Source organism: Scomber japonicus, chromosome 7 (genome assembly GCF_027409825.1).
Source record: "Scomber japonicus isolate fScoJap1 chromosome 7, fScoJap1.pri, whole genome shotgun sequence".
Lineage (NCBI taxonomy): Eukaryota > Metazoa > Chordata > Actinopteri > Scombriformes > Scombridae > Scomber > Scomber japonicus.
Genome location: NC_070584.1, coordinates 19,322,351 through 19,343,732, shown reverse-complemented (window position 1 = coordinate 19,343,732; position 21,382 = coordinate 19,322,351). Strand labels below are relative to the sequence as shown.

At 38.9% G+C, this 21,382-nt stretch overlaps 1 protein-coding gene across 2 annotated transcripts in view; it reads right to left on the bottom strand.

Annotated features, from left to right (window-relative positions):
* Positions 1-21,382, bottom strand: part of negr1 (neuronal growth regulator 1) — a 148,733-nt gene that overhangs the window by 42,270 nt on the left and 85,081 nt on the right. For both annotated transcript variants that reach the window (XM_053322391.1, XM_053322392.1), the window contains exons 4-5: positions 12,027-12,158; positions 17-137 (exon numbers count right to left, since the gene is read on the bottom strand). In XM_053322391.1, the coding sequence (XP_053178366.1) occupies positions 17-137; positions 12,027-12,158 (253 nt within the window). The remainder of the gene's footprint in view (positions 1-16; positions 138-12,026; positions 12,159-21,382) is intronic.

Genomic DNA, 21,382 nt, shown 5'->3' with positions numbered 1-21,382 from the left:
ATCAAACTGGGCTCACCTTTTCTCCCCCTTGTACCACTCAAATGTTGGAGAAGGCACAGCAGCCGCCTCGCACCTTAGCAGAGCTGTGCGTCCCAGACCAACTCCGTGGCTTTTCATCTCATGGATGGCTGGGGCAACTAGAGAGAAAAAAAGAGATACAGAGCTAGACACATGAGTCACAATAAAATATGTGTTATCATTAGCATAAGAACACTCAAAATAAGAATATATAAGTGAAATTGAGACAAGAAGTGCTTGAGAAGGAGGGTTGTTGAACTTTAACATCCTGGTCAGTGCACACATTACATAGAGTAAACTCAACACTCAGAGTCTACAGAGGCGGAGTTGGGGAGGGGAGAGGGCATCCATCCCCAGTGTTAGGAAAATGAAATGAATTGCACTGCATGGTGATAAATGGCTTAATGGAAGTTCAAAGACTCAATGGCGGAGGCAGGTTCTGTGAATGCAAAATGAGGCTCCTTTCATGTGCTGAAATGTGGTGTAAATCTCTTTGCCAGTGTCATGAAGGCAGCTTTACATATAGGCGGTTTCTAAAGCAAGCCAGGCCTTTTGTACTTCAAATATTTCCCCTGCTTATAGTAACACAGCCTTGAAAGAAATGAAATTAATGGACTGAAGTTATGTAGAATTATAACAATGACATTTTGTTGAATCCACTATGTGGCTGGACAAAACCAGTGAGACAAAAAGTAGTCTTTCCATTTCCTTAGTCATAGTGGGAATAAAAATGTTTCACTTGTTACAGTTTTAATTATTGGTCATTATCAGAGTCTTGCTGTATTCATGAGCTGCAGAGGTTAAACAAAATAAAATGACTCTCTTTAAGAGAAGAGTGCTGTCTATCAGAGGAATGCACAGAAGTTTGAACACGTTGGTCACTGGTTCCCCTGTTTTCTTGTTTCTCTGTTAATCAAGAACCGTAAGGAAACAGGAGAAATTATCTTGTGAGACTCATACAGATTCTGATGAAAAGCATATGATACATGGACGAAGCTCACACTCTTACTGCAGCTTGCAGTAAATTGCCTGGCCATGTCTGGAAGTGAGATGTAGACTATTTATATTCCTGACAATGAGCCTTTAAGAACGACCTGTCAGTCAGAGCTGTAGCCTGTATCCAGTGGAAGGGCCTGCTTGGCCAAGCGCCTGCAAACCTTTACTTCCAATTACATTTGGAGATGTTCCTAACGGATGACCTCTGTATCGACTGCTGCAGCTTCCCTGGACAACACAACCTTGGGCTACTAAATGGTACCAACGTGGGAATAGCAACGTGCTTCATTAAAGCACATATATGCATTTTGTGAGACTGAGATATTGCCAAAGTCTGTGCTTCATTTTAATAAATAGAAGGCAGTATGAACTTTCTGCCAACCTGTGAGAGTCCACATAGATAGATGAGGTGGGATGCAACAGATCTGTGGAAGGTGAAAAGGATACATGTGAGCATTTGTACATGTGGTGTATGATCATATAGGAGAGGCACACTGAGGCGACAGTGGCTCGGATGATGATGGATGCCTTTCCACCAACCTTCCTCTGCATTCTAATGAGCACATTCATATGACTGGTGTATGTTGATTTTCTGTCCTTGCGTATGTGTGCCAATTACTGTTATTTTCTCTCCACCACAGCCGGGCTGAATAATACGAAGGACTTGAGATAGTGAATCAAGCGATTTAGGTTGAGCCGGTTATGCTGAGGATTTTCCTGTTCATTTATCACTGTATGAAATGTTGAGTGCCATGCTGGGGGGTATTAGTAGACCTTGACTGGCTGTCTGTGCTTGCTGTGTGTGTGAGTGTGTGTGTATGATTTAACCATTGTGGTCTATGTAAAATCCAAACTCCAAGTAGTAACACTTTTCTAACTCAATCTCAACCTCCTTTAGAGGCCATAAAGACAGCTCACAAAAAACACGACATCTTTTCTGAGGAGCAGCAACAACCTGCAGCAACCAATAAGAGGGGCGCTAAAACTTGTGAAAGGGTAACATTAGTGTTTAGTATTTGACAATGTGCACCAGAAAGGAGCTTTTCAATACTTAAAGAAAAGGAAGGCAACATAGAGAGGAAAATTTAACAGTGCTCTACAGCGCAGAAATATAAGCCAATAACAAGTATGACAAAATCAATGCACTATGCCGCCCGACAGAGGCTTAGTGAATCCTCGTAATCCTCCATTGGTGTCATTGTGCAGGGCCATTGATTATTTGAAGCCTCTGAAAGCGCCAGGGTGACCTGGCTGTCGAGCTGTACAGTTGCTAGGACAGTGGACATGGTGGCCCAGGCAGATGTGTCAATACTTGAAACCTCACACATAGAGTCACTGTCTTTTATGTTAACAACACAAAACCACAGACAATTCATGTAGTTGTTGTATGTCCTTTTTGGAAGAGGGGACATTTTAATGTGTTTCCTTTTATTGATTACCAACTGAATCAACTATTTGCCAAAAAAACTAAAAAACTAAACAAACTGTGCTTTCTTCATCAAAGGATGTCCTATTTATCATTATTTAAGATAACTATCCTCTGTCAAAAGGTTGGTTGAAATCCTGGCAATAACAAAAAAGTAAAGCCAAAAGCGAAGCCAAAAAACATCCCAGGGGTGTACCTAAATATGAGCCCCAATTTCTCTTTAAATGATCCTGTGTCGGACCAAGAATACATATCATCTATCTTTATCTAACTTATCAAGGGCACCTTTCATAAAAAGTTTAACAGACTAAGGTTTCTATCATGCAAATTACAAGAATTTAAAAGTAGTTTAGGCCCAAGGAGAAAAAGAAAACTCCTATGGTTTTGTAGGTGGTCCAAAATGCCCTGATTTTATATGCATATCAATAATATCTTTCCAATTTAGCTACTGGCACACAGATCTGTTAAGACAGATCACACCCATAAAATCCAGTCTAATCCAATAATTCCAATTTCAACATGCTGGCATGTCCTATATCATCATATACTGTGCAACACACCATCAGGATTTGGAGCGTAATGCAAAGTAGTGCACTAAAACTCATGAAGGCCCAATAATCCAGGTAATTTAGTGTCCAGAGAATGCTGTGGCAGAGCTGTAAATCATGCCTGGAGTCATGGTGACTCCACCAGATGGGGTTGAGGGGTTGGGTCCAGGAATAGCACAGGCACGGCAGAAAAATGGGCGCTGTGAGGCACGGCCGGGTGACAAATGGCCAGTTGTGGGTCGATCACAAACTAAATTCCATTACATCTGCATTATGCAGGGCTTGTCATCAAAACAAAGACAATGTCTCCAGTTGTACATCTCTACAAAGTGCACAAATACAAGCATGTTAATGATGAGTAAAATGTTTGACCTTCTGTCTATGTAATATTAATGGACAGGGTGTGTTTAGAAAGCATCACACCTTAATTGTTGTTGCTTGCCTTAAGCAAACCTCATGTGACTATTAATGATTAATTGGTTTGTTTCAAGACTGAATATGATTTATTTAGCTACAAACTATTGTTTGCCAAGAGAACCCAGAGAACGCAGGCTTTTTAATTAAAAGATCAATTAATAACCCTACCTCTTCAGCCAGATTTGAAAATGAGTTTTCATTGCAATTAAGAAATGGACTCATCAGTGCATGACTTATCAGCTTACACACAGAGACACTGTTCCGCACTGCCATCTGTGGGCTTCATTGTCCTGTTTTTTTTTTTTTTTTTTTTTTGTCAGTCAGGAATGGTTCTGCTGCCAAGATTTATTAATTCATTAAGATTTCTATTCAGAACTGCTGGAGAACATTGTGTTCCTTCTTTTAATACAATACAAGGCATATAAATAACCAGCTTAGTGAGCAGGACTGTGTGGGTTTACAGCAGTAGGGATTCAATCTATTGTCGGTGTTTAACACTAAATGGTTCAAGGTGCACAAATCCCCATCTATCTCCCTAAATACGTGTATGAGATGATGGGGTTATCAGATGAAGACTGCATTATGAAAAAGGAATATTACCAGTGCATGGTCATAAGAAACTTCAGTGTTTCTTCTCAAACTGTAGAGAAGGCACACTGAAGTAAGCACACAAACAAATCCCTGTTAATGAATACACTGGGCAGTTAGGTGAGATAATGCAATGTTGAAGCATTGTGTTAGTGTTATAAGGTTATTTTAATTAGAGATGCACTGATGCTGATGTTGAATCTGGAATCAGATCCGCACTCAGTATCAGCTGATACCCAAAGCCCAGGTATTAGCATCGGACTGACAAAGTCAGATCTCTAATTTTGATCAGTCACTAGAAATTGCAGATCAAACTGAAAGTCAGTGTTTCAATCTATTTTGAAGTGGTGCTAGCAAGAACATTTATTCTGCAGAAGATCAAGATTCTGCTCATTTATTCATGCCCCGTATGTGGCGAGGAATCCATATAGCAATCAAGACGAGAGCTTTGGAGAGATGTAGAGAGATGGATTTACATCCAAACAGCTTGAGGGTACTGGCTTTAACTCTACTTAGGATTGGATCAGAATCCAATTCTAGGAAGTCTTCTCTTTTGAATTGTAAGCCACAGTATTTCAATGGATACTGCAAACTCTCTGTGAACGCTCAACTGAGACTTTGCACCTGATGTTACAATACTCCCAATAACAGATTTCATTGAACTGTGGAATGAACATTTATTGTACCTGTGATCCACCAGTGCAATGAGGTAGACCTTCAGACACATACACACACTCACATACGCACACACAAACACAAGAGTATGTAAGACATGCATTTAATCTAATGTCAACGTCATCTGCTTTGCAGATGTGTAGTGTATAATGATTGTTAATGAACATTGTTACTACTGAGCAAACATGTACACACTCCACTAATTGCTGTTTGCGTTCTTCTCATTATTTGACATTGTAATACTGGGTAGTCATGAAAATGTGTCTTCTGACCACAACTAAACATGTTTAGCCTTTTATTCATAAGAGATGGTCATGATTCCACAAAACAACTCTGTCAGGGTAGTCAGAGGAGAATGTTGTTGGTGTATCTATGGTGCAAGGCTTGAATTCCAAACAGGCCTGGATGACTGGGGCTTTAGAGGAAAAGCCAGGGTTGGAGCAAACATTAGACAAGGTGATGTAAAGAATTTGAAGTACTCACCGTATGTCCCTGCATTCTAATTATACTCAGAAGTATATCAATACTGTGGCTGTAATTGCTCACAGCAGTCCTAATGTGCGTGCTCATAATTAATTAAAAATGATCACAGTTTTGTTGGCCAATTACTGTAGGCAGGAAATAAAGTGAGGTGCTCTTCTTTTTATAAACATGGCCATTGTGTATATGTAAGCAGAATTCACAGCTGCAGGTTACTGTAGGAGGAAGGAGGCCAACAAATAGCAAGCAAACTCGGAAGCACACAGGGCACCGCTTGATTCTGCAAAGCAGGAGAAACCTTGCTATGCAGGAAAACAAGAGATGTTGAAGAGGGACAGATGCCTGCACTCTACATCAAGACAGGAAGGGGAGGAGATCATACAGACTCTGCTAGCAAACAATACGGAAAAACAAAAGACACAGAATATGAATCTAGTAGGGTGTCAGATCAAACTTCCAAGACCAATCTATTGTAGTGCTTTGAAGTGCAAGGAGTATGAATGTTTCGCTCCAACTTTCCCAGAAATCTGGCTGTTACAGTTCATAACCATAAAAAACATTTTGCGTCAACATAAATAAAAGAGAGACAGGCATCCCAAGAAAGCCGTGGTCGTCCTACACCTCATCAATAATTCAAACATCTGTGGTGCTAACATGGCATCGACTTATCTGTCTTCTTCACACATTTATTTCCTGCAGATTGACTTGTGGCAGCTTTGTGATTATTAAATGGATGGAGAATAGAAGATGCGAACATCTGGTGTGTTTTCAAACGGCTTTGGTTGAAGCATCTGAAAGAGTGACGAGCAAATAAAATGTAGCACAGCGAGACAGTTGGTTGTCTGTGTACTTTCCACATGTGGCAAAAGTTTGTGCAAACTGTCAAATTGCATCTTCGGCGAATACAATAGTGTTCAAACTCTGCTGTGTCACTCATTCAATAAGGAGTGAGAGCAGACAGCTCTCTCTGGAGACAGATATCTTTCTAAACTACAAAGGAAGGTCAAACCTTTGATTTCTCATCTTGAAAAAGAAACAGCTTTGTGTTATTGTTTTATCTGTAGTTAGTAATGGATGCCTTTATTCTACAACGAGGTGGCTTCATTAATTAATCAAACAGTGGCTTTTTATCTCAGGTTTTCCATGGTGGTTTCCTTCTCATTCATCCCTCCGCCTCAGCCACCTAGATGTGATATTTATGCCTTTGAGTCACACTGTGCAGTGAGAATTTCAATTGCCAATAACGGCTCTCACCTGCAGTGAGGATGAATATGTAAATTTGAAAAGCAGGTCAGAGATCAAATTTCATCAGGTAAAATCACTGCTGAAATATCCTTTAGCCAAGTGGGGCTTTTCAGCCAATCTGATTCTGGCGTGACCTTCTGGATAACTGCCATCATTCAGGTTTAGCTGATAAAAGTATTCAGTTGCTGTTCATTCATCACCAAAAGTATAGAGACAAGAGGCGCGGGCAGGCCGGTAATTTAATTAATGCTGTCTTCTGAGCCTTAGAGAAATGTAAGCAGAGGTTACATGAACTGGACCTTACACTTGGAAATGGCCGCACAGTGACAATACCTAAAACCCTCTCTAACTCATCATATCATAGAAAGCCAAATGGCAGGCTTAGTGTTACTGAAGGCCTGGCGTTATTAAAACTCCAAACATGCCAGAGCTTAATTTTGTTTTCATTACTTTGCTTTGCTTATTTTAATTAGTAGCCTTAATCTGCAATTAGCCCAGAGGTCAACTATACTCTTAGCTTTAAAAAAAAAAAAAGAAAGAAAGGAGGAATTGTTTTGAAAGCGGAGTGAAATTGTCTGGATTTGTATTTAATTAGACTGTTAACCCATGAAATGTCAGTGTCATTCACTCATATGTTGTTTTATTAGAATGAAAGAGGAACAGAGCAGTTATGATTGATTGATGTTCATGACTTAATTTAATTTGACTGCTTTTAACAAGCAGGATACTTTGGTTAGATCATGTGCTATTGGCCTATTACATAATTTAACAGCAGAATCCAATGAAGCCTGAAGATTTCATGATAATATTTTAAAAAGGCGCACTGGGAAGCTTGTTGACTGACACCTGGAAAATCTTCCAGAACGTTTACAAAGTTAGGTGGCTGATATTTTCAGCCGAGTGACGATTTCTTTTCCCTAAATGAACATGTTCCTGTTTCTTGCTTCCAGTTTCTTGTTTCCTTCTATGTAATTATCCCCTCTTGTTTGAGTTTCAATGTCAGCTAACATCTTTATCTTAATTCAGAATTTGGCATTCCAAGCCCTGGCCACTGTGTGAATGCAGTCTGATGTGTGACAGTGGAGCATGAATGATACAGTAGATTGGGATGTGATCCAAATACCTCTCTTTTTTCCTTCACAGAGGGAGATTTGAACCAGGGTGTAGAGGAGGCAGTGAAGAGTGGCCACCAGCTGGCTCAGCCTCTGCCTGCTGTGACCACATCAGCCGCTCCAATGGACGTCGTTAATTCATTTATTCTGCCCCCTTATCTTTGTAAATGAGCACATGTTTCACAATAGACCATGAAGGAAGAAGAGGGACATGGCAACTTTCATAAAATAATACAAATTTAAAAAAAAATAAATAAAGAATTAGAAAATTATTTTTCACTCCGACAGGTAAGACACTTAAACTACACGATGCAGTGGCAGCTAAATGTTTTGTTGATGCAGGTCTCATAGTTGTGCAGCAATTTGAATGCTAAACAGCCACAATAAACCACAGGACTGTTCATATATGACGTGTAGCTGGACTCTATCCAGCTACACGTTGGACCAGATGCAAGAACATGTTTGTATTTCTTTTCTTAAAAATGGACTTTTTTTGTGAGGTAGACCCTTATGAGTGTGCCACGTTGGATTCTCCAAACACCAGCAAACAGTCATAAATGACTTGAACATGACGTAAACATGATGAATCCCACCTGAACGGGTGTTCCAAAGAATAGTAAATGAACATGAATGACACCCCCGAAATACCAGATACGGTCAGACGACTGGCAGGTTGTAGAGAAGCTCCATTCATGAAAATGGCACCAAAGACTAAGAATAAGAACTTTACGAGCTCTCAGAAAAATATCAACAGAAAGATATTATTATTTAGTAGTGTTAGTGGTGGAATTAAGGTCCAGAGAAAGCCAAAGAATGAGGAAAAATGACCCGTGCTGTGAACGCTGTCTCAGCTGTTTTGCGCGTACTGTTAGAGAAATAAAAACAAAAATGATTTAACATGAATTGGATGCCAAAAACACCTCACTAGGGGAGTCATCAGTCAGGGAGCTAAACTGTAAATGCAATCACCAATATTTCCATTAAATAAATAAAAGTAATTAATAAATAGTCAGTTTGAGTTGTGGAAAAGTAACTGTGGAAAGTTGCTTTGTAGTTTCAGCTGCTAATATTTATATTGAAAGCTTGCATTATATCATAGTTTCAACTGTCAATTCAAATGACCCTTAATTGTTAAATAGCCTACTACTTTATACTAAAGTAGCCAAATACTTTTGCAAACAGAATAATGTCATCATGGATTCAGAAGTGCAATTTAATGAATGGGACATAATCCATTAGGCTACACAGGGTGTGAACTACAGGGGAGCCAGGGGGAGCTTAGCTCTCCTCAATAAGGGGTCTCTAAAATACTGACAATATAATATACAGTCAGCCTGCGAATCAACATTAATTATTTCTCTGTTACGTGGTAGTCAGCATAGAGTAATGTTAAAAAAAAAATCCAAGTCAGTGGACTCTGAAGACCAGAGCCAGTGTTACGTTAGTCTACGGCAAATGTTATGTTGGTGACAACCGCTGATGTGACTGCTGCTGAACTGCTGTCACCACAGACCTGTTAACACTCAGGATGACAACACAGGACAAGCCGGCAGAAGAAGTTGGATATGGGGGTAACAACTCAACAGGTCAACCTCTCTGTGTGTCATATTTGTGCTGATAAACTAAAATACAGTAGACTACATCACTCCACAAAAGACCCTACTGGGCAACGCTGTATTCTATCATACAGTGTTGTTCTTCATACCATTCATAAAATTTGAGTTCCCCCAAGACATGATTGGCACACTGCCATTAGAAAATCAGACAGCAACAAGTCATGTTTTATTGCTTTGGATGACAACAGGTTGATTGTGAATGACATGTACAACAGGTGTGCAGCACTCGTACATTTTTGTTTGTACCGAGAAAATCCAAAATACCAGAAAATTGGTGAATGCGTCAAATCCTCGTAAATCACTCGTATATCTGTGCATACGAGTGTTTCTTGCTTCTGGTCCATTGACCATAGCTCAAACAGAACGTCAAGAAATTAAGGCTGCTCAATTAATTGAAATTTGATCGTGATTATGATTTTGGTCTCAAAACTAATAACATTGGGGTGAAACGATTTTTTGTTTTTTTCCGTTGTGCAACGTTGTATAGAAACGCAAAATATAAAAAGCTGCACATGAACCTGAAGAGTACAGTTTAGACCTGCTCTATGTGTAAAGTGCCTTGAGATGACTTTGTTGTGATTTGGCGCTATACAAATAAAGATTGATTGATTGAGATTGATAAATACCAAGTAAGATAAACACTACTGAATAAGATAAATACCAAATAAGCCAAATAATAATTTGTATACTTATCTCCACCATACCATATGGGGAAGAGGAAAGTACAAGGAAGTCGTCAGTTACAAAGTGCTTTTTGACAATAAATGTCCAATAAATGCAGCATGTTTCTAAAGTGAAAAAAAAATCGTTTTAATAATCGTGATTTCAATTTTGACCCAAATAATCGTGATTATGATTTTTTCCATAATCGAGCAGCCCTACAAGAAATATAAAACATTGATGACTAAAGACGGGAGAGAGCTTGGAGATTAACATCATGTGCAGACACAGACTGTCCCCTCACCTATACTAAGCTAATTATCATGGACACATTTTGAATAAAGACTTGTCAGAGAGACAGGGTGTATGTATCACAGAAACACTGCAAGATAGTATCGTCCACTGGAGTTACTGGAGCTATTGATGCTGCTGGCAAACCATGCACACTATCTCCATCTTTATGACTTTTATATTGTCAGATAAATTTAAGTATTACAAATTTCTCTGGCCTCTTAGACTCAAATAACTCCATTTTTGAGATAATCCATTGGATTATCTCAAAAATATATTCTCATTGATTTTGCAACACGCTGTTTCTCTGTGTCTAAAAAAATAAAATTGGATGTAATGGTTTTCAATGAACATAGATTCATTTATTTCTTCACTTAGGATTCTGCTGCTCCGTTTTGTTAAAATTGTAAATGTGTTATAACTCACTCCGTTTTTTAAGAAAGGGCTATGATGTGATGCAGTTATATAAGTACACTCAGTTTTTCAGTCCAGAAAGCAGACATGAGTATTTTGTATTATAGACATTTTTCCATTTTGGTAGTAAAGAAGCAAATTAAGCCTCCGCTATACCTAGAGGATTATATGAAATATCAAATCAAGTATAAAAAATAATCAGTACATTGTCAGTTTCCATAAAGTAATTCAGAAACCATTAGGTAACAATAAAAGAGTTCACAAAAAACATTATGGACAATTCTCCTCTGTGGTACAGATCAATAAGAAGGAATGAGTAACTGCTCAATGAAAGGAACAGCTCTGTAGATCTGTCAGCTTCAGATAACTCAGGGTGTCGGGCAGATACTGCCTCAACACTTGATGAACTACAGCCTACACCCACCCCACAGTATCGCTCTGGTGCCCAGGCTGTGGCAACTTTATATGACAGCAAAAGGAAAGTCTTCCAAATCAATTCATTCAGTTTGGATACCCAATCCACATACCCCTGCTGTCTCGCTTTAAAACTCAGCTTCAGACTATGATATGCCTTATCAATCACTGTGAATATCTCCTTTGTTGTGTAACATAAAGACACTGCCAGTTGTCAGAGCACTTTTCATCCTTGAACCCATGTCTCAGTAGAGCTATAAATAACTGGCCTCTAAAATTCCAGTCAGACCCAGCTCATTAGAGCCAGGCATTACAAAGAAATAATGGCCACAAGTCTTGGTTTTATAATGAAGCCAGAATGAAAGCTGTCTCATCACATGGAAAGACATGGACATACAGTACAAGCTTTGCTGGACTCAAAATTGTTGTAATGAATTAATTAATCTGTCAAAACTGTTTATTAGATAGAATAACAATATTTCTTAAAACTTGAATTGGAAAACTTGCATGATTAGCTTTCAGGATATGACTCAGTAACTGGGCCAGGAGCCTTTTTTTCCTCCTGTCACTCTGCCTTCTCTCCGTCTCTTTAGCTGACTGCCTGATAAGCTTTGCCATGAGTAAGATTTAGCACAGGGCATCTATGCAGAAACATCTATGAATAACAGTGAAGTAAAGAAGCCTTTTTAAAAAGGAATGGCAATAATCGTCAAGCACCATTCTTGCTCCTACTTAGGAACGGCGATTTCCATGTGACCATGACAGCTAAAGCCCAGTATCATTCATTAATGCCCTGGCTCATCATTACTGTCTCCTCACACTTTTGAAAGACTCATTACCTGCATAATGGAATAGTGCTTAGAACAGTCAGACCTTTCCTTCGTGTGAATTAATCACCTACATGTGCAGACAAAAAGGGAATTCTCACATTAAAAATTAAGAAACTTCAAACTCCAGCTTTCTACTTTTTTAACTTCTAGAAAGTGTACTTTCTTGAAGTGCAACGCCAGGGACATGACACCGGTATCATTGAGGACTGTCCCGGTGTCTTTCATGTGTCTGTAAGGCCAGGGTGGTAAAAAAGAAAAGAAAAAGGGAAGCAAAGAGGAAAAAGAGATGTACTTACAGTTGACTGTGACTTTTACAGTTTTGGTGTCAGGAGAGGCGATGTCATTTAAAGCACTGCATTCGTAGTCTCCAGCCTGGTCCCTTGTGATGCCGGTGATGTTAAGATATTCGCCACTGTCATACTTCCTGGCTGGAAATAGAAAAATGGAGGCAAAGTATTTACACTCTGTCTACAACGAATACAAATATGGCACACAAACATACAAGCATAGGTTCAGTCTACACAATATGCCAAGGCTTTCTGTTACCGATGATAGGACTACAACTACTACTACCTCCTGATTACCTAACTTTCAACCTAAAATAGCAGCAGATTAGCAGTGAATTGATCCATACATAATGATATGGTGTCAGGAAATGGTGCCAGGAAAGGAAATAATGGTGTGTTTCCAGTCAACCACTCATGATTTACTCAACTCCATACCATGCAGTTAGAGTTTCTTCCAGGAAGACAGACAAATTCGATGGCTCAATGCACATGTCAGTGCTTTACTGTAGTTAGCTAACGGTGCCAAAAGGTAGTCAGAGCAAAGCACCATGACTGGCATATTGGCAGGTGTGTGGTGCACTAACATAGTTGGAGGGAACATAAATTCATATAAAATGTCCACTTCAATCAACAGAGAAACATTAAACAATATTAACATCGTTAATGGTGATACATGTTAAGAGATGAAAGTATGTCCAGTATACTTCAGTGACAATCATCAAGACTAAACATTTGGGTGAATTTAAGTGAAGTATCGTTTCATATCTGATAGATGTAGATAAGCTCATAACAAGGGGAGTAAAAAAAAAATCTTCTGGAAAGTAAAGTAAACCAACCCATCAGCAAGTTTGCATACTTTTATTTCAGAGGAAAGAAAATTGATCTCGATAAACAGTGCCACTGGTCTTGAACATTGTATGCAACTAATTATATCATTTAAAAGTGCTGGGCAATTATCACAATTCCTGTTGGGGTTCTGTTAGTTAGTTTTATTCTCTACCTGTCCACCAGATGGCCCTGGACTTTCTTACATGGTACCCACACCCACCTGTTAAATCATACCACCCCCCAAAGAGGTTTACTGTATACACAGATCCTCTACCATCCATTCGCTGTCAGATCATCAATGTTGTGGGGTGCCTTTGTGTTCAAGCCATCCTGTTACCTGTTCCTCTGTTCCTGATTTCGCTGCCTGATTATCTGCTAGCTGTGTTTTCAACCAGATGCCAGATGACCAGCCTGTCTGACTTGCCCCTCTTTTTATTTGGTGCTATACACCAAATATAAGATTTGTACTCAGTGACTACATTTGGGTCTTCCTCCTGTTGCTTGGTACACGCTTCTGTGACCAGTAGCATTTATCACAATTAATTGTTACATTTACCTCAGGAAGAATTAATGAAACAACATATTAATACACACACTGTATTAATTATTCATACTGAACACTAAACAAAAAATGTACTGAGTTTCATTACTGTTTAACATCTATTGTGACAAAATAGATGATAGATCAAAATTAGTCATTTTATGGGTTCTGTTCTCTCATTATTCCATCAGTGTGATGTTTTAGACTATGGACAGAAATTATTTGAACAAACTTGCCTCCAGACTGTGGTCAGGAGGTACAAGTGAAACTCCTTCACAACACCAGGTCAAGCTCAAGTTGTAGCTAACATCAGGGTTAACCTGCTGCTGCTAAACAAAACTATGAAACTCTGCTTGGGTCTTTAAGAGCTGTACCACATTCATTTTCAGACAAGCTGTAGCTCATACTGAAGCTCATACCGAAACCAGCTCTTTCTCATCTGAACCTGCCCTCTACTACATTTCTACAACATTTCAGCAATTTTGTCTGTCTGACTTATACTGGACACACATGGTTACTTTCATCAATTAAAATTATTAGCTGGAACAATGTTGACTCAGCATATGAAATTAATCCTGTTTCTGTACTTGTGCCTAAAGGGTCAGATTTGTTGCTGAGCATTACTGAATTACAGTACGACTAAGTAAAATGATTAATTAAGTCATATTAAGTCCAAATCTTGCTAATTTCAACAATCCACTTGAAGATGGATTATCACTAATACCTTGCATCTGCATATTTTTGTGAACTTACACAGATAATATGTTATTTCTTAGTCTAGACAAATATATATTAAATGAAAATACAACCAATGAAACCAATGTTACTGGTTGTGCTTATGTGATAAATAGTTAAGGGATCTCAGCCGGCAGCACTGTGCATATATAAGTGAGACTGTGGCAGATTCTCCCCTGACCAGAACTAATTTCCAATCCAGTATTGTTCAGTGTGAAATCTATTTATACACAACTTTTCAGGGTGGTAATGGCGGTTTCGGAAAGAGGATGTGTGGACTACTTTGGAAGGGACGGGGATCTCTGAGTGCACAATCAAGCAAAACTGAGCTCAACATACTGTTTAGAAAGCCGCAGAGGCCCAACACTGACTCAGCAATATCTTATAAAAGAAGAGCCAGAATCAAGACAATCCTTGCTTTAGGAGGGGAAATACTGCCATTCTGTGCTGCCAATCTTTCCTGCCAGTGAGCTCAATTCTTATATAATGCCACTACCCTATTTTGCATAGCTGTTGGCTTTTTATTCAGTTCAATTCGGTTCAATTTTATTGTCATAATACAATGTGCGGGCACATATGCAACAAAAGGAAGGCTGCGGCTTCACCAAGAACAGTGCAGGGCATACATGGCACAAAATAGTGAAAACATGCTAACAAAAATATCAACATGCTGTATATGTACACACTGGTATTATGTATGAGGTAGTATATTGTATATCTGAAGTATATGTAGTAGAGCTGTGCAAATGGCATCGTGAACTTATGGCAGTACTGCAAAATAAAGTCAATAATGTCTAGAAACAGGTGGGTGGAGCATACAGAGGGGAGAGATCAGGATGTGAATGTTGGTAGGTGAGAGAGCATGGAGTGGAGTGTGTGTGTGTGTGGTGGTGGTGGTGGTGGTGGTTTAGCGGGTGGGCAGATTCAGTTGGGTAAAAGCCTGGAGGAAGAAGCTGTTTCTGAGCTTTGTAGTACAAGCTCCGAGGCTCCTGTAGCGCCTCCCAGAGGGTTGGATAGAGAACAGGCAGGTGGTTGGGGGTGGGTGGGATCTTTGCTGATGCTGAGACCTCTGTGCAGGCAGTGTTTATGGCTCCCAGCCATAAACTACATTTATGGCTGGGAGCTATATGCTGGGCCACCTTGATGATCCGCTGCAGGGCTTTCTGGTCTGCTGATGTGCAGTTACGGTACCACGCTGAGATGCAGCTGGTCAGAATTGATCTCAATGGTGCAATAGTAGAAGTTAGAAAGTATTTGGGGTTATAGGCAGGCACTCCACAGCGTCCTCAAGAAATACAGGCATTGTTAGGCCTTCTTCACAGGTGAGTGGGTATTTGATGTCCAAGAGTTGTCATCATTCAGGTGGAGTCCAAGGTATTTTAAGCTGGAGACAAGCTCCATTTTGATTAGAGGTGCAAGATCCCTTTAGACCATCTTGTTGTTTTTTGTGATTGGGCCAACAACTGTGGTGCTGTCTGCGAAATTGATTATTGAGTTTGAGTTGTGGATTGACAGGCAGTCGTGGGTACAGAGGGAGCAGAGGAGGAGGCTCAGCAATATAGCTTTGAGGGGCTCCTGTGCTGAGAGTCAGTGTGGAGGAGGTATCTTTGTGGGATAGAGTGCTAAAGGTTAAGAGTCATTCAGACATGTGGTTAATTTTTTTTGGGACAGAAATGATAGACTTAATGTTGAAGCAAATGGCGACTGTGGACTGGGACAGTGAGAGGTTAAATATTACCAGCCTCAGCCAGCTGGTTGGAGCACTCTCAGAGGACCTGTCCAGGTATGCCATCCGGACCAGCAGCAATGTGCTCACTCTGACCTCAGCAATGGTCAGAGTGAGCATCTAGTCTAATCTAATTTGTGGCATCTACTAATTACTGTGTCAAAAAATATGAAACTGAAAGCAGTGTTGATAATGAGATTTCACACAGTTGTGGTGGCTAAAATTGAGTCCAAGAGTCTTGGCAAAGACTTTGGTGGCTACACAAACAAAAGCAAAAGAAAATGTTTGAAAAACTGATGCATAAACAAGCACCGGATGTGTCAGAAAAACAGACCCGTTAATATGCCAAGAGAGCACAGGGACGAAGACATAACACAGAGGGCTCTATTTTTGTGATGGTGCACGGCACACGGCTGGGCTTTGCACCAGTGAATAAGTACTTTTCATTGGGTGCACACAGTTAGGCTTTTTTTTACTTAATCCCACTGATGTAGGAGGGGGTGTGCAGCACAGAGTGTCAGTATAGGTATCAAGTGGTGCAGTGAAAGTTTGATGTAAAAAAATAACAGGGATTTGTGCAGTCTAGGTTAACAAGGTGCAATGCAGTAATTCTCTGAGATTTTACCTGTGTGATGTGCATTCAGAGGACACAATTTGAAAATCCTTTCTGTACACAAAACGATGGTGAATTTGAATTTCTCTCCAGTGCTAGAGACAGCACTACATTGAGAGATATAGCATCAAACTCAGTATCAGCCACATTGTTGGTTTTCTGAAGGGGAAATAGGTCAGATATTAGGTACATTATGAGGTATATTAGGAAATTGTTTTTTAATGCTAAACTGAAAGAAAAATAAATCAACACATTCAAATTAAACTGAGGTGAGCTTCAGTTCAAGTGATGCCTGTGTAGCAGTCCTGCTGAGGCCTATAGCCTCAGTAATATACCAAGACTTAAAGGTATGGCAGATGCAGAGGTATCATCTGAGAAATCAGGCTAGGCTACAGCCACAGCCAGCACCTTATAAAAGACACTGCATCTCCTTCAAAACTATGCAAAAGAACAGCAATGAATACAAGGGATTTTATTGCATCAGTGTTAATCTTACCAGTTTGCTGTCTTTCTTTCAACAATACTGCTTAGAAAATAACACAGAAAACAATGTTATCTCATCTTCATTTGTGTTTGTGAGAAGCAAATGGTTAAGTACTGTCATACTGTGGAATTAAATGTGTTTGAAATAAAGAGATAGAGTATTGTTTAATTCAAATTAAATGGTTTAATTTACCATCTGTTATTCATCTGCTGATTAGACCTTGTTTCAGCGCCAGACGCAGTCCACATAATAACCTATTAAATAGACTAGAAACTGGCGCAGAGCAAGGCACAGCATCAGTTTGATCTACACATTGGGGAATTGAGTATTAGATGGTGAATTTAACATAATTTCTTTGAGATTTAAATCAGCCTCATATCTATATCTCTTCAGCAGTCATCCAAAACATGCTTACGTGTTTTGCATTCGACCAATAAGAGTACATTTCAGTTTTACATCGCAAAATAATTTTGGTTTGCTTTTATTCAACTCATACTGTGCAGTGTTTTTCTCTTTGATGGATCTGAAATAAAGCATTTGGTCATGACTGATGCCAGCCATAAAAATGTCACCTACGGAGGTTGGATTCCCCTAAAATTACTCACTGTTTGAAAGTCGTGCTGTTCACCTGAAGCCAAATAATTACAAGAAATGTAATGCACAATAGTAAGTGTGTCAAGACCCTCGTGTCCATTACATTACACAGGACACAGTCAGAATCTGTTCCATTATTTTTAATGAATGCCTAAATATTGCAAACACAGCTTTTATAGATTTTTGTAGTGCATGAGTGGTTGCATTATGTCTGGCTTATACACTGCACATAATGACTGATTTGAAACACTTTACAATGTCTGCTCTAGAGATGCTATAAACTTTACTTATTATAAAAGAATTTCACAGGACTTTGTGTGTCAGTGACTTGCGCAGATTTCCATCCTACACACTAAGTGGTTGCATAACACGGTTGACCTATACACTGTCCCTAATGCACCGCTCCACTGTATTTCACTGTAATGGGGAATTATGATACGCAGTATGTGGAAATCCATTGTGTGCACTTGTGTCTTTTACTAGGGCAAGGAAATCAAAAGCACTGACCCATAAGGCCATGTATGCTTGATGCTTCCAATACCATTTACCAAATGAATGGATCAAACGTAGTTGTTTCCACAGGGAAGCATGACAACTTTTTTCACAGCCTGGGAAACACAATCAATCACGTATTTGTCACTGTGGGAAGCTGGTTGCTCTAGGCATGTCAATTTAGAGCAGTTAACATCCACAAGATAACAGAAAGGAGAATTAAAAAAAAAAAAAAAAAAAAAAAAGTGCGATGTGCGAGATGCCAATAGAATAACTGTGCTATTGTTGTGTTACCAGAACCTATAGAAAAATGCTCAGATTAATAAACAAGTAGGGATGGTACTAAATTGGTACCAGCTCCTGCCTGTTCAGGACCGAAATATTGATAAGCTCTTGGTTTCCTTGTTTCCTTCACTAGAATGGACCACCTTTGTGTGTTTGCCCCGCTGCTTAACCTCAATTAATTTATTCCCTACTTAATGATGTGATGTGATGTTACATTTGTTGTGAAAACAAATAAAAAAATACTAATTCAATGAGAGTTGTAATAATTAGTCAATTAGCTGAACAACTAATTTAATAATATATTTTTAATAATTCTAATTCATGGACTGTTGGTTGGAATAAAACCAAACATTTGAGCTTGCATTTGATAATGAAAATAATCATTTAATCTTATAAATAAATCTAATACAAATCACAAAAATTTCCCTTTAAAACACACTCGCTTAATATTTGCTTGATTCGGGAGAAGACATTGCATACTTATGTACTAAACTTACCAATGATTCTCCTAACTAATGCTTAAAGATCCTCCCCTCAGGCATTTTTTAAGACATATGAAACACTCTTCTTTGAATAGCAATTTGTGTCTGACATGTTTTTTTCCACAAAAACGTTCAATTATCTAGTAAGGAACTCTTAAAATTACATCCACTCCTTCTCCCTCAATAAAAATCCATCTCATTTCAAGTATAATGAGGATTGCATTTAAAAATAAAATACATTAACAGAGCTTTTGAAAAAATGTGCATGGCTAAAATAAAGTGGATCAATCTTATTATCTGTTGCTTCAGGTCATCATTTGAGTGCTTGCTCGAAAGATTTCTGCTTATATGAAGCGTACTGGTTTTGAACTGCCTGTGGGAAGAAGCCTAAAAGCTGTTTTTGCTGTCTACTTTTCTTTTTTTAGAGCATGCCTTTGCCTTTGCCTGCACCGACTACAAGGTGATGTGAAAACACTGCAGACTGACTGGTCAGTTATTTATCTCATTCACTGGACTTTATCAATGGGCTTTATTGGCATGAACATTTCAAGAATAAGGCTAATATATATATTAATTATATACAGTATATCCTATGCATATGTTGTGTGTGTGTGTGTGTGTGTGTGTGTGTGTGTGTGTGTGTGTGTGTGTGTGTGTGTGTGTGTGTGTGTGTGTTGAGGTTATCACTGTCCCTCAGGTTGTGACATGTTTTTTTTAATTTCGAGAGGTAATTAACTTCTTTGAAATGTGAAATTACAGAGCTGAACTTTTTAAAGTGAATGTACCTTACTTCAGTAAATGTTTCACATTATAGGAGGAAGCAGTAGTCTGGTAATCTCTCCCTCCTCAGCTGCCCGTGCTTGAAACACAGCATTCACACATGAGGAAAAAACAGATTTGTTCAGTTGTTCTTTGTATTTGCTGCTGCATTAGTTGGATATAATGAATGACTGAAAAGGAGAAATGCAGAGGAGGAAAATGAAACAGAAACTAAGAGTGTCTGTCTCCACAGTAAATCATCTGTTGAGTGTTTGATGGTTGTTTATTTGTGTTTTAGAACGTAACCGCTGTGAAACAATCAAAAAACAACATTTCTGTCATTCACCAGCTTCATAGGCTTCCTCTCTCTCAGAGAAGGCTTTCCACCGCTGTCTCTCCTCACCAGCGCTGTCTCTCTTTCGCTCACCCGTGCATTCAGCTCGCTCGCCCCGCCTCTCTCTCTCTTTCTCTTGTCTTTTTTTTTTTTTAAATGAGTTGGGAGGCCGACAACAAAGCCAAACTTTTAACATTATCAGACAATGAACCTCAAACATCCAACTGTAGAAACAAAAAGAAAAACTCATTTTTGATGAGAAGAATCAACAGGAGTACTGAAGTGTCTTCCCCACTGCTGCTAACAAATGTAGCTTTCTTGATAAGGCCTGATTGAACTTCACTGTCCTCTGTTTATCACCTATGCTTGGTTGACCATGTGATATAAATTATGGCTTTTTGAGCTGGCTTGAAATTGAGAACCTTGTATTTGACTCAGTATTGACTGTTGGTCTAAATATAACTGACAAATAAGTTCTGTCTCATTGAACACTGAGAATGAAGAACAGATAAGGAATATATTGAATGGTGACTCAGATAATAACAATGAACAAGGATTGTTCATAACAGGAATGATGCATAATTTCAGTCTGTATTTAGGGGACATATTATGCACATTTACAGATCTCCTTTTTTAATCTGGGGCTCCAGTAGAATATCTTTGCATGATTTACAGGTTCAAATGATTATTATCATTATTTTACTCATACTGACCCTTAATGCTGCTCCTCAGTTCACCCTTTGTCTAAAAGCTGCTCTCTCTATAGGGCCCTCCTTACAATGAGCCCACTCTGTTCTGATTGGTTAGCATCTGGAGGCTTCATCAGCAAACCATGAAACAAACTATGGTAGTATGATTTCACTTTTTTTGTTCTTAACTCAAAATGTTATTCAAATACATCCGTACATGCTCAAGCTGAAAGGTGATCTGAAATATGAGAGAGGACAACGCAAACAGCACATGGAGAAACCTTGGCAACAAATGCTACAGAACAGAAGGCCGTATAGAGTCATGTGTGTTGAGCAACAAAAAAAAAACATAAATGCAGCGTTCAGAGCCAATGAAGCTTGGGCTTTTGACATGCAGAGAGGATTTCCAAATAACCTCTCTTTTGTAACTTTGACAATGTTTAACATAGAAATCACATCTCAAAATAATATATAAATAACAGAAAATCAGAAAAAGCGTTCTATGCCTCCTTTAAGTATAAATCCAGTTGAAAGAGCAGCAGTCTCTGCCTTAATTATGTTAATTGACTGCAAGGATTGAAGCTCTCTTTTCTTATTCTTTTAACATGAAAAGCACATTCCCCATAGCAACACATTTCTGAAAATATCATTTTCACGGCACATTTTGACATTGTAAGTGAAGCTCAGGTGTTATTAATGACACTAATTAATGCTTCATTCCATAATGGTGTCTCAATGTAACCATTTTTTGGCATGTCTAAATGTCTGAACTGAAAAAAAAAATCCTGTTCACTTTTTGCTAC